Source organism: Thamnophis elegans, chromosome 5 (assembly GCF_009769535.1).
Source record: "Thamnophis elegans isolate rThaEle1 chromosome 5, rThaEle1.pri, whole genome shotgun sequence".
Taxonomy (NCBI): Eukaryota; Metazoa; Chordata; class Lepidosauria; order Squamata; family Colubridae; genus Thamnophis; species Thamnophis elegans.
In genome coordinates, this window is record NC_045545.1 from 45760933 (window position 1) to 45777097 (window position 16165).

Genomic DNA, 16165 nt, shown 5'->3' on the forward strand with positions numbered 1-16165 from the left:
CTCCAAAACAGAAATGTGTGTTTTAATATAACACAACAGATGGAATATTTGGGCTATAGGGAATTCTTACTGGTGGATTCTTGATAGGCACCCAAATCTTCTTAGTACTATACATTCTACCACCTCCCCTCCCAATTATCTGTATATTGTCTTATTTCTTGCCATGATGATCTTTAAACATTAGATTACCAAGGCATTCCCATTAACCTGCTGCCCAGTGCCTGGTCTTCTAGTACTTTCCCTCGCTTCCATTCCTCACCTTCCCTCAATCACTAATGCCGCATGGTATTTTTGCAAAAAATAAATGAAAAAACACACACACTGCATTGACACCCTCAACACACACTCCCCAATCTTCCCAGCATATTTTGATGGAGCAGTGTGGATAAAAATACTTGTTCACCCTAATGAAGCTAAACCTAAGCAAAGGTAGTGGAGTTTTACTAATTTCTTCTTTTCTCCGATTAACTAGAGCATGTTAGAAAGGACTTTGTTTTTAGAAGTGCATTATGGTGGCAAGATCTACAAGCCAAAAGTGTTCAGACAGTCGAATAGTAGTATCCGTTTCATGTGCAGTAATCAATCTCCTGTATGTCAAGGGCTGCTACTTTCTAATGCGAATATTTATAACTTGCCTTTGCTGTCCTTGCAGCTTGCAACAGTGCAACCTGGGAAGAAGTTCCACATGTACACAAAAGAAGAACTTGAAGATGTTATCAAAGATATTTGATGAGAGGAGGAACTCTCCCAACTGCCTCATTCCCTGACCACAGCAAACTGAATCTTCAGTTGTTTTCCAGTGCCCGTAACTTTATTTCAGCAGCACGTATGCCTGCTCTTAAAGGCGCAAAGATTTTTTTACAGTTTCTGTACATAAAGATCTTCAAGAAGAGGAAACTAGAATAAATCATTTTGTTATTCTTATGTCACTAATTCTTTAATTAAAGTTCGGTGGGAGGTATGCTTAAAATTAGTAGGGTTAGGGTAGATGCATCTTCAAATGTTTTCTTCCTCATACAACAAATTTGGCTTTCTCAGGGATGCATCCAAGAGGATGGGAAAATACAGGTAGTCCTCGACTTACAATTCATTTAGTGACCGGTCAAAATACTGAACAAGTCACTTATGACCATTTTTCACAGTTACAGCTTTTGTAGCATCCCTATGCTCATGTGATCAAAATTCAGAAGCTTGACAATTGGTTCATCCTTACGAACATTGTTATGTGATCCCCTTTTGCCCCCTGACAAAGTCAATGGGAAAGCCAGATTCACTTAACAACCGGGTTATTAATATTAACTACAGTGATTCATTTAACAACTGTGGCAAGAAAGGTGGTAAAATGAGACAAAACTCAATGTCTCACTTAACAACAGAGATTTTGGGCTGTTATACATCGAGGACTACCTGCAATTGCCTCTCTCTTCCACACACCAATATATTTTCAGCACTATTATTTGGTACAGGTAGTCCTCGACTTACAACAGTTCATTTAGTGACCGTTTGAAGTTACAATGTTAACAATGGCAAGTGAAAAAAGTGACATAATGACTGTTTTTCACACTTATGACCATTGCTGCACCCTATGGTCACGTGATCAAAATTCACCCGCTTGGCCATTGACTCATATTTCTGATAGTTGCAGTGTTATGTAATCACATTTTGTAATCTGACAAGCAAAGTCAGTGGGGAAGAGCCAGATTCATTTAATAACTCTGTTACTAATTTAACAATTGCAGTGACTCATTTAACAACTGTGGCAAGAAAGATTGTAAAATGGGGCAAAACCCACTTAACAAAATGTCTCACTCAGCAATAGAAATTTTGGGCTCAATTATGATAAGTCGAGAACTAACTGTACCTGATGTTTTAATCAGATAAATGAACGTCTTAAAAGCTCCAAATGGTAGCAGGCTTTACTCTGTTTTTAAGTACAAAATGCACTTTGATCCTAGTCACAGGGACCACATTGCTGGTTGGGGAAATCTGAATAGAAACACAGTCATTGGGATTAAAGCAGCAGTTGAGTAGAGCAATAAATCATTATATATAAAAAAGGCCCTTTTCAGTCCTTTATAGTCTCCTTTTCAAACTGAAAGGTTCCCTCCCAAAATTCAGTACAGCTTAAACCACTGTACATACAGTTATAATTACTGTATATTACTTCCCTTACCTTGTCTAACTGCTAGTATCTGGTGTCTTTCTAATATTACCAGTAGGCTAAACTTTCTTCCTTTTCTGGATGGTATGAGAGTAACCAAACTCTCAGACATGTGGCCTTCAAAAGTCATTCCTGGAGCTCCCATTTTTAGCCTTTTAAATTACCTAGCTCCCTCATGTGGAACATGAGATAAATCAGGCAGTATATTTAAGCAAATGAATCAGTTCTGTTTACTTCTTTGATATGTAATGATTTGTAAATCAGTTACTTACAACAAAGGTAAAACTCCAAAATAAAACCTAGAGGAAAAAATATGTAAAAAAAGAAAAAAAGATTGAATTTCTTAATAATTTTTCTCTATACACATGCCGAGGTGGATGTATGTATGGAGTGTGATTTTTTTGAGGGCTTTGGGTATGTTAAGAGATAATATATAGACATTAGATGGGGTTTTGAACTAGTTGGCTTCCAGAAATGACTTGAGGAGAAGTGCAGGCCAGCAGAAAAAGTGGGAGAGGAAGCACAGTGGCATGAGCAGCAGCGGAAGAAAGCTCATTTGCATCTCTCCAGACAACCGACAGAAGGTATAGTGTAGGTAGTGGATTTGCACTGTGTTTCCAATCAGGGCTTAAACTGCAAAGACACAGCATGTGGTAAGCAACAGAATCTGGTAGCGTTGCAGATCACATCCATTACAAAAGTAGTGGATACAGAAGAATAGCTCATCTTTCTGGGATGAAGTAGAGATCAGGCAGCTCTGCATAAAGAGATGGCAGTGGCTTTGGTATCCAGGCAGCGGGAGTCCTTGGGGTAATGAAGAACCTAAATATCCAATATGTGACAACAATGAGGGTAGAAATAAGTTGGTAATCTTACTAACTACATGTTGCATTGGCCATTTTGATGCCCCCTGTTTTTTTTCTCAAACTGGATTGAAATTAGCTTTGTAGTTGGTAGAGCAGAGCAAATGATATACCGGGGGTGGGAGGGAGGCAGAGAGAGATTACATTGTGGATGTCACTATGAGAGGAGAGATCTGGACTGGTTGGAGGTTGGGAGGAGAGCCTCTTGGAGACCATAAGCAAGGTGAGGCTGCATTTATTCACCATCCTCAAGCAAGAGACACAGGAAGGAGAATATTGACTGCTTTCTTCCTCCTGATTGAAAATTGGTGGTGGGGAGGTGTTCTGACACACACACACCCCCGCCCTCTGGCCTGTGAGTAATGCAGACACAGGCTTGGCTATTTGCCACTCTTTAAAATCACAGGAATTACAACTCCGTTGGCTGAAAGCCCAGACAACACTCGTGCAAGAAGGGTTGGCAGCAACCCAAACCAAACAGAATGGAAATACAAAACAGACCAGACAAGAGTTCCTCAAGACTGTTACAAATGGTTGTGTCCTGCAAAAGGACTCCTCCCAATTTTTCACTTATATACTCTCTTGGGAGGAGCCAAGCCACAACCACCTAGGCTTGATTATCTCTTATGAGTCTGCCTCCGGAGCTGTTGCTTCGGTTTCTCCGCCCTTCTTAACCTTGTGTCTGGGACAAACTGCCTTTGATTCTCCCACTGCTTCATGCCTCAGGCGCCTCCTAGTGGCCAACCAGCCTCTCTGGTCCCTGCTCTGAGTTTGAACCCTGCCCAGGGTCCTCCACATCTTCCATAGCAGACTCATAGGGTTCCTCACTATCCAAATGCATCAGCAGCTCAAACGGATCCTGCTGGGCCACAACAGGAAGGTATGTGAGATTAGACAGTAATCAAGTGAATGGTGAGCATCAGATGTGTTGTCCAGGGTTTAATCACTGAACATTAAATAAAAGTGTCATTACCAGGGCAGGGCTTATTTGCTGTATATATTGATGGATGAGTCCCTTTGGCTTTGAATGGGAGGTCAAAGCCGGTGTGTGTGGGTGGAGGGGAATAGAACGAGTATTGGCATTTTTTTGAACTTTGTGTTGGGGAAGACTTAAGAATACAATAGATAGTTAAGGGGGGGAAAAGTCTTGAACAAAAATTCCCAAATTTTTACTTGAGGAGCAAATGACCAGATTTTTAAAGTATCCTACTTTGTATCCATTGTGCAAAGATTTAGTTCTTTTGAGAAGGCTCTAACCCTGGAAAGGCTGGAAGGAAAGAGAAGAAGAGGCTGATAGGGTTAAGTAGATGAATTCCATTACAGTGGCAATGGGTACACACTGTTGGAAGGCTTAAAAGATAGGCGTGGAGAAGATTATTCTGGAGAGAAAATGGCAAGAAAATAGGGGCAGTCAGGCATAACACAGGTTATGTAGACAGTAAACACAGGGTCAATCAAAATGGATTCAAATGTCTACACCAATGCACAGAGTATGAGGAATAAACAGGGTGAATGAGAAATTCAAGTAAAAGGGCAGATACAATATTGTTGCCATTACAGAAACTTGGTGGGATGAAACCGACAAATGGAACATACAGCTAGAAGGATTTAAATTATTTAAAAGAAATAGACCAAATAAAAGAAGAGGTATTGTTGCACTATATATAAGAAATAACTACCTCTCTACAGAAATAGAGCACAACAATGATGAGAACTATCTTGAATGCATTTGGGTCAATATTAAAGGTTGACGGGGAAACGACATTGCTATAGGTCTATACTACAGGCCACTCAACCAAGCAGAGGAAGTAGATGAACTTTTTGCTAGTCAGCTAACTAAGGTATGTAGGAAGCACACCACAATAGTGGGGGATTTTAACTACCCTGACATCAACTGGGAAACAAACTGCACCAACTGGAAGATCCAACAGGTTCCTAACAAACTTAGCAGACAACTTTGTTTCCCCAAAAATAGAGAAGGGAACAAGGGGATCAGCCATATTGGACTTAATTCTCACTAACAGAGAGGAAAAGACCGTTGGCTTACCTGAATGGTCGTTCTCTAGGCGCTGCAGAGTGTCCAAGCACGGGTTAACTTCAGCTTGCTGCCCAAGGAACTGAGTTTTAAAATTGATTGTAGTTGGTTGCCTCAGAGGCTCAGTTTCGAAAAATGAAGAAGATCCAATAGTCCATAACTCGAACCAGTCTAAGTCTAAGTCCAAGACACAGGTGAAACACACCTCGCGGCCCCACCTCAAGGGTGGGTTTGGACACTCCACAGCGCCTAGAGAACGACCATTCAGGTAAGCCAACGGTCTTTCTCCTAGGCGCTGCTTGGAGTGTCCAAGCACAGGGCATGCCAAAGTTATGTCGAAGTCAGGAGGGAAGAAGAAGAACTGTCCGGGGCCGCAGTGCTCGACACGACTCTCTGCAAAACTCTCCTCCCAAAAGACGCCTCAACGGAGGCGAACGTGTCAAGTTTGTAGTTTCGAATGAATGGAGACGGACCAGACCACGTAGCAGCACGGCAAATTTCCTCAATTGGTGCTTGAGTAGCCCAAGCAGCCAAAGTTACTGCGCTCCTCATAGAATGTGCGGTAATACGAGGGGGAACCGGCCTGGCCTGAGTCTCGTAAGCCATTCTGATACTTGCTCTGAGCCAGCGTCTTATGGTGGAGGACGTGACCTTCTTTCCCATGGAAGCAGGTTGGAATGAGACAAATAACGCTTCCGACTTACGAAAGGGAGCGGTCCACTTTATGTAAATGCGCACCGCCCGCCGCACGTCCAACTTGTGCCACGTTACCTCTCTCTGGTGCCTGGGATGAGGACAGAAGTCCGGAAGTATCACCTCCTGCGCTCTGTGGAAAACAGTGTTGATCTTTGGGATGAAAACAGGATCCAACCGTAAGATGACTCCATTGGAGTGGAAGATGCACAGGTCGTCTCTAACCGACAAGGTGGCCAACTCCGATATCCTGTGGTCCGAGGTGATGGCAACCAGAAAGGCAGTTTTTAGGGTCAGGTGGCGCAGGCCCACCGTCCGCAACGGCTCAAAGGGGGGCGCTGCAAGCGCCTGCAGTACAACAGTCAAGTCCCAGGTAGGGTACCTGTGGATAGGGGGTGGACAGATTTTAGAAGCCCCTTTCAGGAAGCCCCGAACCTGGGGATGTCTAGAAAGTGGTAACTGAGATTCAGTGGACAGAATGGTGCCCAAGGCAGCCACCTGTCAGCGGAGAGTGTTGGGCACGAGGCCCTTGTCCAAACTGTCCTGCAGAAATTCCAGGACTTATGGGATGGTCGCGGACGAAGCACTTATCTGAGGTTGAGGCATCAATGTGAGAATGCCGACCAGGTCGCTTCGTAAATCCTGACGGTGGAAGGTTGCCTAGATGCTTGAATAGTCCAGATGACTCTGTCAGAAAAACAGTGAAGCCTCAGGAGGTCCCCCTCAAGTGCCAGACGGCCAACTGCAGCCACTGGGGCTCCGGGTGTTGAACAGACCCCTGGCTGAGGGAGATTTGCTCCTGAGGTATGCGCCACGACCGGGATACCGACAAGCTGACCAGGTCGGCAAACCAAATCCTCCTCAGCCAGTGTGGAGCTATTAGCAACACCTCCGCCCCCTCCTCTAGGATCTTTCGTATGACCTGCGGAACAGAGGAAGAGGGGGGAAGGCATACAGTCGACCTGGAGGCCAGCGGGATCGTAGATCATCTGTGCCCTCTGCCCTGGGGCAGTGGAACCGGGTGAAAAACCGGGGGAGGTGCATGTTGGTCGGCGAGGCAAACAGGTTTGCTACTTGGAGCCAAGGTGGCACAGTGGTTAAATGCAGCACTGCAGGCTATTTCAGCTGACTGCAGTTCTGCAGTTCGGCTGTTCAAATCTCACCGGCTCAGGGTTGACTCAGCCTTCCATCCTTCCGAGGTGGGTAAAATGAGGACCCGGATTGTTGTTGGGGGCAATATGCTGACTCTGTAAACCGCTTAGAGAGGGCTGAAAGCCCTATGAAGCGGTATATAAGTCTAACTGCTATTGCTATTGCTACTTTGGTAAATACAATTAATTGAATACAGATTTTAAGAAGATATATATAATTATATATTAAGCAGATTAATATCAATTTATAGTTATATTTATTATCTTCCAATGACATTCTTTCTATTAGCTGATGCATGCCACTTAGATAATTGTCCCACTTTTTCCTTGAATAAAAGAGGCAATGGTAAAGGACAGGAAGACACTATTCTTTTTTATCAAGTGGATAGTTATCCAGCAGATGGTCAATATCAAAATTTGGTTAATGTTCACTGGCCTGTCTTTTAAATTAATTTTAATTTAATGCTTTGACTTCTTTAAAATCAAACAGGCCAAGAAAAGTAGAAGTTGCAGCATGAAATACAAATCTTTAGGAAGGATAAGATATTCCCAAAAGATTCCAAAATGTGGTTTAATTTTTTTCCAGCCATCTGAAAGAGTAAGGGCTGCATTGATTGCTGTTTGCTACCATCTGGTGGCATGTTGGTAAAATAGTCATTGTGGTTATGATGTATGCCCTCATCTTGGAATGCTCAAACCTTCTAGGTATTGTGTTTGGTGTCTATTCAATAGGTCAGGGAATTACTTAAGGCCAGCTATTCACAAAGTGAAAATAGATATACCTGAAGCACAGACCACATAAGGAGATCTTATTCTAGCAAAAAAAAAAAAAAAGATAACTAAAATACATCTGAGCCAGTTTGGTCTAGTGGCTAACGTATCGGGCTAGAACCCAGAAGACCTTGAGTTCTAATCCTGCATTAGGCCTGCCACTTGGTGACCTTGGGCCAATCACTTTCACAGCTCTAGGAATGAGGCAATGACAAACTACTTCCAAAATCTTGCCACGAAAACTGCACTGACTAGTCCAGACATCACCAGGAGTAAACACTGATTTCAAGACATTAAAAAAAATTAAAAGTAAATTTGTCTTGTAGTCTCTTAACTCCTTAACACATTTTCCAGGCATTTGCCTAAATTCTAGATACAGTAATTAGAAGCAGGGAGGTTCTGATAGCCAACTGGAACATTGTTGAAACTGTTTTAGGTATAGTTATGCTTTAGAATGTGCTCTTAAACTCTGAATAAAAGTGGGCAACTTTTTGCCAGTCAAACATTATATTTACAAGGAGGATGAGACAATGATCTAATGCCACCCAAGTAATAACAGTTTTAGAGTGTTGGGGAGGGATGAGATACTCTTGAATTATACATAGAAGGGACTAGGATGCTTGTGCATTCTTTTTACATAAAATTCATAGGCTATTTAATGCCACTTCTTAATATAGTGAAAAATTCAAAATCCATGACAGATGTCTTATTGCTGACCTTCGGTGTTTCAAAATCTGGGGTTCTGGGATTACTTCCAGAAGTTAGTAGCTTTAATGAGCAATAAACAGAAAAGTTGCCTGAGCATTGAACATTCTTGGTATTCTGGGAGTTGAGATTCATATCCACCAAAAAGCATCCTATTGGAGAATATTAATATAAAGCATAAGTTAAATAAGTAACGTGGATAAAAAGGGACCTCCTCTCTATTCTACAATGGGACTGTGTGTTTGAAAAATGCAGTAAAGGAAGGGACTGGTTCTTCCAGAACACAAAATGTTTCCTTTTTTTGTAACTAATTTCCTCCTCCCTCTTCTTTAGTTTAGCACAAAAAGAATCCTCCTGGCACTTAAGACAAAGGCTTTTTTATATTCTGCTTTAAACACAGTTGTTAGTACCAGCTACAGTGTGACTGTCTCATGATTTATCTAAAGGTCTTCTTCCACAGTTTAATCTATGAAGAAGTAGCACATACCTTTTGTTGATGGAAGCCATCCAAAAGGTAAGATTTTAGTCTTAGTCCAGGAGACACGAGAAAATTAAATAAATAGCTCTGTTATCTTAGCTATAGGACTCAATCTTTTCCATTTCAAATACATTTTGTGCGAGGTTATGGTACTTCTTATGTTCTTACGCCTGTTCACCATTTCAGGAAGATTGGGCTTTGTGATACTTCATGGGGATCCAATTATGTATCATATCCCATTAAAATGCTTCATGATTCAATGAAATTGTTCTTTGTTTTTCTAACCCAATTACTGATTACTTAGCTATTTCATTTATTACTCAGTAGTAGGTATATTACTTCCTCTACCTGCTGGATCCATATTGTGCTAATATGTCCTAATAGAATAGAGATGTTTTTTAAAAAAGGATATGGGGCTTCTTTTTCACAATTTATTTAATGAGCTGAATATTGATCGTCAAAGTCGATGCTGAGATAATAGTTAGGGTTTTACATTGCATCCAGAGGTGGGTTGCCAATTTTTTTACTACCGGTTCAAGCACGTTCCTAAGTGCACTCGTGCGCACAATGGTTCTACACATGCGCCTGCACAGAAGCATCTGGGCGGGTGGGCAGAGGCTCCTACCACCGCTACTACTGGTTCGGCTGATCCGGGCCGAACTGGCAGCAACCCACCTCTGATTGCATGTAGCCATTGTCCATTTAACTTTGTTCATTGCACATAAATATAAACTACAGCTTATGAGCCTTGGATCATGGTTTAATCAATAAAGCAGGTTTATAAACTTAGCATAACATGCTGATTTCTGTTTTACACAAATACTTTCAATTTCAATCTAACAGATGATCACTGCTTTAGCCAATGTACATGGAACATGCCATGGGAAAAATTAAGTTTTGTTTACAAATGAATAGCCAATATTGCTGCATATATTATGAAATCCACGAGCAAAATTTATTATATCAAATTATCCTGGTTAATTAGTTTTGTCTTAAATTAAATATACAATTTGCAGTTGCGATGCAAGAATGTCAGGGTTCCAAGTAACACCACTAATGAAAGAAGATTCCGAGTCTTGAAGTTCCTCAAAGTTCTATTTGATTAGAGATGTCATATTGGCACATCTGGGAAAACCCGAATCTGAAAGATTCCAGGTTTTCCCCACCCAAATGAAAGTCCAAACCCCTGCCCAGCACCCACATGTCTGTCACGTGGCCCAATCAGACACTGTCACAACTGGAGATGCCTCCCATTCAGGTGCAGGGCAAGATGTCCTTGACTCTCTGAGAAAGGAATGTTATTATGACTATATATCTCCCATACTCCATATAATCCCCCCTCCCAGTTTCCCACAGCATTGAATGTGGCAGGCCTGAAGGTCCAATGCAAAAGATGGCTTTCAGGCCTGACATCAAGTGAATGTGCCCTGTAATTTAGTGACCACTGGATATATTGGTGTTTCATACTGAATCTTTCAAAATGCCCATCCAACATAGTCAAATAATAATCCCAATACCTCTACAGAATGCCAACTGGAGAAAAAATGCTTAAGGTTTATCAACTGCTACAAATCTGAATATTTGTAGACTCACTATTTGCAAAGCCGATTTTTTAAGGTATTTGGTGGCTTGCAGTTCATTTGGCTTAATGGCCAACTCTACAGTGGATGGGAGTTATGGAATCTTAATTCCATATAACTTCAATAACTTCAAGTTATTGAAGTCCAAACTATTTAGAGGACACTAAGTTGCAGACATTTGCAACAAAACAACCAAGCTCAAAGAGCAGCAACGAGTTCACAGATGAAACGTGAGCTACAATATTCTCTTCTATTAGTAACACTAAGTTGTGTTTTTCTTTATTATTCTTATTTATTGGGGAAAAAAATTCTAGCTCTTAATCCTGTTCAAAAACGTTGCTTACCCCTCTGCATGATTCCTACGGTATACAGGATTGCTACAACTTGTGGTTCTTGTTGCATGACATTGTCTTTTTTTCCCCATGCTTCCCTGCCAAGTTTCATGTTGCAATTTCTCTATACGACAGTTTAGTTTCCTGTTCAGCTTTTCATGCACGTGCACATTACAGCATTGTTCAAAGTACAAATAATCATACTCATGCACTCATTTCTAACACGCTAAACTGGCTATGTAATCCTATCCCTCTCTATTATAATTAAACAACTTGGACATTTATGATTTGTGGGCTGTCCTTTACTTCCATTTTTATCTGTTTGATTTTCTATCTTGCTAATTCACCAGAATCCTCAGGTTTGGGTCTGAAAAAATACACTGACATTTGGGCTGCATCTACGTTTTGCACATATAGCATTGATATAGGATGCAAGATTCTCTTTTCCTTAGGAATGTTAATAAAGAATGATAGGCCCAGTACTTTTCAATATCTTCATAAACTATTTAGATTATAGTTTAGGGAACCTCATCAAATTTTAAGATGACATCAAGCTAGCAGGAACATCCAACACTCCATATCAGGGGTCCCTAACCTTTCTGGCACTAGGGACCAGTTTCATGGAAGTCGATTTTTTCATAGATCTGGGGGGGGGGGGTGAGGGAAAAGGTTTTGCATGCAACCTAGATCCTGCACAGGCACAGATGAAGCTTTACTTGCTTGTATGCTCTGGTTCCTAACAGGCCACGGACGGGTACTGGTCTGTGACGTAGGGTTCAGGGATCCCTACTCCAGATGATAGGTTCAAGATACAGAAGGATCTTGACAGACTTGAATATTGGACCCTATCTAATAAAGTGAAATTCAACTGTGAGAAAAAGTAAGGTTCTACATTTAGGCAAGATAAAACAAATGCACAGGTATAGCTTGAGCAGGGGTATGTGGGTTTTGAACTAGAAGACCTCCAAAGTCTCTTCCAACTCTGTTATTCTGTTGTTAAGTCTCTTGTTTAATTGTCTTTTTTCAGTCTGAAGATTTATAATCTCTTTTGGTTCATTGCTTTGATAAACATTTTTATTTTGCATGTAACCTTAAATGTGCCTTTAGTATGAATGAGGTGAGAGCATGCACATTATTCATTTTGTGCACTTCACTATTCATTTTGGGCAATTCCTTGGATTGCACTTATTGCTTTCCTTTTTTTTTCAAATGCAGATTTAATCAAGCCCATAATTACTAGGAAATAAATTTCTTACCTAGGTTTAGATTATAAGCATGTGCATGTCAGAATTTAGCAATCCTATCATGCTACAGGGCAGATACTAGCTTTTGTAGCTCATTATGTAAGATGCAATTTAACATTAATCATTAGAGTAGGAAAAATATTATTACATTAGGAGGGTGATATTATCATACTGTTTTTTTAGTATGTCCTGCCTGACTCGGATCTTTTCCAATGGCTGCTTATATTTTGATACAGTACATTTTTATATGGTGTAGCACCAAGGGTTGTACTGTATGCAAATTCTAAACAGCAGACCATAATGAATCATATCTTCTCCTTTGGATGAAAACAAATCAGTTATTTAGGAAAAATATAAATATCAACTTGACTTGTTACTAGTGTCATAATTTCTGATCTACTGGGCATGCTTTCAAGGCAATGGGGAATGCAGAGCAGCCAATTAATTAATTGCTCATTGATTTAGTATACTAATGATTCTCAATATTTTTCATGCATGAAGAAAAAATAGTATTTATCTAGATCCTCATATAAAATCTGTTTGCTTTTGTTGTGAATATAGTAACAAGACTTAAAAAGACTGAATAAAGATTATATGTTAATTATTCGCTGTTACATATAAGTTGGGTTGACAAAATCAGAAATAAGGAGGTGATAAGCCACCTGAGAAAGCCAAGGGAAATAATCAAAACCATAAAAAAACGAATGTTAGAATATTTTGGTTATGTGATGTGACACCCAGAAAAATACAGCATACTTCATTTAATCCTTCAAGGAAAAGTTGAAGTCAAACGAAGTCCAGGAAGAAGAAGAACATCATGGCTTCAAAATCTAAGGGTCTGGTTTGGACAACACCACTTTTTTGTGCAGATGTTGATAAAAATAGGATCACCAAAAGGATCATCAACATAAGAAGAAGTTAAATTATCAGCAGGATCATGGATGGTGGCAAGCGATTTGTTGCACCTAATATGTAGAGTCCTTAAAAAACACAGGAAGTAATATGTCCCAGATGATCATTTTATATTCAAAATTAATGAAAACCTTTTGAGTTCTCTGTAATTCATGCGAGATCAAGCAAAGAAGGAAGTGAGACAGGAAGAGAAATAAAGGTGGCAACATTTGAAACTACATGCAAACTGTTTGTAGAGACAAATTACAGAGATCTTTGCATTAATTTGTAACAATTGCTGCACATTTTAGATCACTCCTAACAAAGGCCTAACCCTTTCTTGGTAAAAAACAACAACCTGGAATTAATCATTTTGTTAATCTGAACTGAACAGGGACATGTACCAATCAAACTGAGTTTAAAGTACTCCAAACAGCTTTATATAAAACTGGTACATAAATCATCTGTGTTGATGTAAACTAGAATTTGTTTTAGCTTATTTTCAATTATTTTTGTATATCACTATTCATTTTTTGTTATTTCCATAACTATTCATTACTCCCAAAGTGCATGATAAGATGTGTACATGATGAGTTGATCTAATGTGAAGTGAATATGGTGAACCTGGTGAATTCATGGACATGCCCACATACAAAAGTGGTTTATCATTGCCTTCTTCAGGGTTCCGCCCAACCACCCTAATTATTTGCATAGTTTACAGTAAATATTTCTCAATCTCAGCAATTTTAAACTGCACGGATTTAAATACTCAGCATGCTAGCTAGAGAATGGTATAGGGCTGGGATGGCGAACCTATGGCATGCGTGCCATTTGTCAGGGCATGCGAGGCGCTGCCCTGTCAGCTGGCCAGCGCGCCCATGCACGCGCTGGCCAGCTGAGTTCACCCTTTTTAAAAGCCATTTTTTGCCCTCCCCAGGGTCCAGAGGCTTTATAGGAGCCTGGGGAGGGCGAAAAGAGCCTCCCCTCCCCGGAGGCCCTCTGGAGGCGTCATGAGCTTTCCTGAAGCCAAAAAAAAACAGGCCCTATGGGCAAACCGGAAGTTCAAGAACGGACTTCCAGTTTGCTCGGAGGGCCATTTTGCGCGCTCCGGAGGCTTCAGGGAAGCCTCCTGAAGGTCCCTGAAGCCTCTGGAGGGCCTCGGGGGTGGGGGGAGGTTGTTGTCACCCTCCCCAGGCTCCTATAAAGCCTCTGGAGCCTGGGGAGGGCAAAAAAAGCATGCAAAAAATGGAGGGTTGTGCTTGTACACGCATGCGCACTGGGGGGGGGATGTCCACGCACTGCATTATGAGTGTGGCACACCCGCACATGACCCCCCTGCGCTCCCTTCACTTATGGCACGCAAGCCAAAAAAGGTTCACCATCGCTGGTATAGGGTCTTCTGCTTTTGAGCCAGGAATTCGACTACAAGATCCAAGGTCCCTTCCAATTCTATCATTCTGTTATTCTTATTCTGAATCCACAAACTTAAAGTTGCTGCGTTTGAGAAATACTAGTTTAGAGCTTCTTGGATGAGTCCCATCCATTACTTACCAGGACCACCCTGCTTAATTTCTGCATGTATCATAGAATTGAGAGGGCATTCATCCCTCTCAATTCCTGGCAAATAAATGGAGGTAGTGACAGCTTTTATTTTCCTGGGCTCCAAGATCACCGCAGATGGGGACTGCAGCCAAGAAATTAAAAGATGCTTGCTCCTGGGGAGGAAAGCTATGGCAAATCTAGACAGCATACTAAAAAGCAGAGACATCACCTTGCCAACAAAAGTGCATACAGTCAAGGCTTTGGTTTTCTCAGTTGCAATGTATGGCTGTGAAAGCTGGACCATGAGAAAGGCTGAGCGCCAAAAAATTGAGACCTTTGAACTATAGTGTTGGAGAAGACTCCTGTGAGTCCCTTGGACTGCAAGATGATCAAACTGGTCAGTCCTAGAGGAGATCAACTCCGACTGCTTTTTAGAAAGCCAGATCCTGAAGATGAAACTCAAATACTTTGGCCACCTAATGAGAAGGAAGGACTCACCGGAGAAGAGCCTAATGCTGGGAAAGATTGAGGGCAAAAAAAGAAGGGGAAGACAGAGAATGAGGTGGCTGGATGGAGTCACCAAAGCAGTAGGCGTGAGCTTAAATGTACTGCAGAGGATGGTAGAGGACAGGAAGGCCTGGAGGAACGTTCTCCATTGGATTGCGATGGGTCGGACATGACTTTGCAACTAACAAAAACAACATTATAGCTACCCTTTAATACAAGACTTACGATCACAATTGAGCTCAAAATTTTTGTTAAGTGACACATTTAAGTGAGTTTTGTCCATTTTACGACCTTCCTTGCCACAGTTGTTAAGTCAGTGTTTTTCAACCTTTTTTGTGCAAAGGCACACTTTTTTTATGAAAAAAATCACGAGGCACACCACCATTAGAAAATGTTAAAAAATTTTAACTCTGTGCCTATATTGACTATATATAAAGTAATTCTCCCACGGCACACCTTACACTATGTCACGGCACACTAGTGTGCCGCGGCACAGTGGTTGAAAAACACTGTGTTAAGTGAATCACTGCAGTTGTTAAGTTAGTAACACAGTTACTAAGTGAATCTGGCTTCCCTATTGCCTTTGTTTTTTTAGAAGGTTGCAAAGGGTGATCACATGATCACAGTACACTGCAACAATAATAAATATGAGTCCATTGCCATGGTCTGTATTTTGATCACATACCATGGGGATGCTGCAGTGGTGATAAATGTGAAAAACGGTCATATGTCACTTTTTCAGTGCTGTTGTAGCTTCAAAGAGTCACTAAAAGAACTGTTGAAAATTGAGGATTATACTAAACTTGTCATATATTAAGTGATTTTCTAAAGATCTGCAGAAACAATCGAGGAGCAATGAGCTGGACTAGAAGACCTCCAAGGTCCCTTCCAGCTCTGTTCTGATTCTGATTCCTATCTTGGCCAGCTTTAAACCTCTACTTCGCCCATGAGAAGAAAACACTTGATAGAGAGAGCGCCCCGACCTACCATTCGTTCCGACCGCGCACAATTGATGAAAGCCGGCTCTAATCGCTACCCTTAAAAAAAAGGACAAAAACAAAACTTGTCGGCTTCGCCTCCTAGCAACAGGAATAAAACCTTCTCGTGAAGCCTTACATTACACGGAAAATATGAAAGAAGGAAAGGCTTGCAGGAAATCAACCAATGAGCAAAGCGCTCTTCAAAGTGGGGTGATATTGACCAGCCGGATCA

General features: G+C 41.1%; 1 protein-coding gene and 1 long non-coding RNA gene across 2 annotated transcripts in view; one reads left to right on the plus strand and one right to left on the minus strand.

The window, feature by feature from the left end:
* PSMA5 (proteasome 20S subunit alpha 5) overlaps nucleotides 1–924 on the plus strand; it is a 17378-nt gene extending 16454 nt beyond the window's left edge. Inside the window, exon 9 of the mRNA XM_032218382.1 lies at nucleotides 653–924. Within this exon, the coding sequence (XP_032074273.1) occupies nucleotides 653–730 (78 nt within the window). The 3' untranslated portion in view covers nucleotides 731–924. The remainder of the gene's footprint in view (nucleotides 1–652) is intronic.
* The window catches only part of LOC116509281, a 26327-nt gene extending 10266 nt beyond the window's left edge, over nucleotides 1–16061 (minus strand). The window contains exon 1 of the long non-coding RNA XR_004255489.1: nucleotides 15941–16061. This is a non-coding gene — a long non-coding RNA (uncharacterized LOC116509281). The remainder of the gene's footprint in view (nucleotides 1–15940) is intronic.
* Nucleotides 16062–16165: the final 104 nt, after the last annotated feature.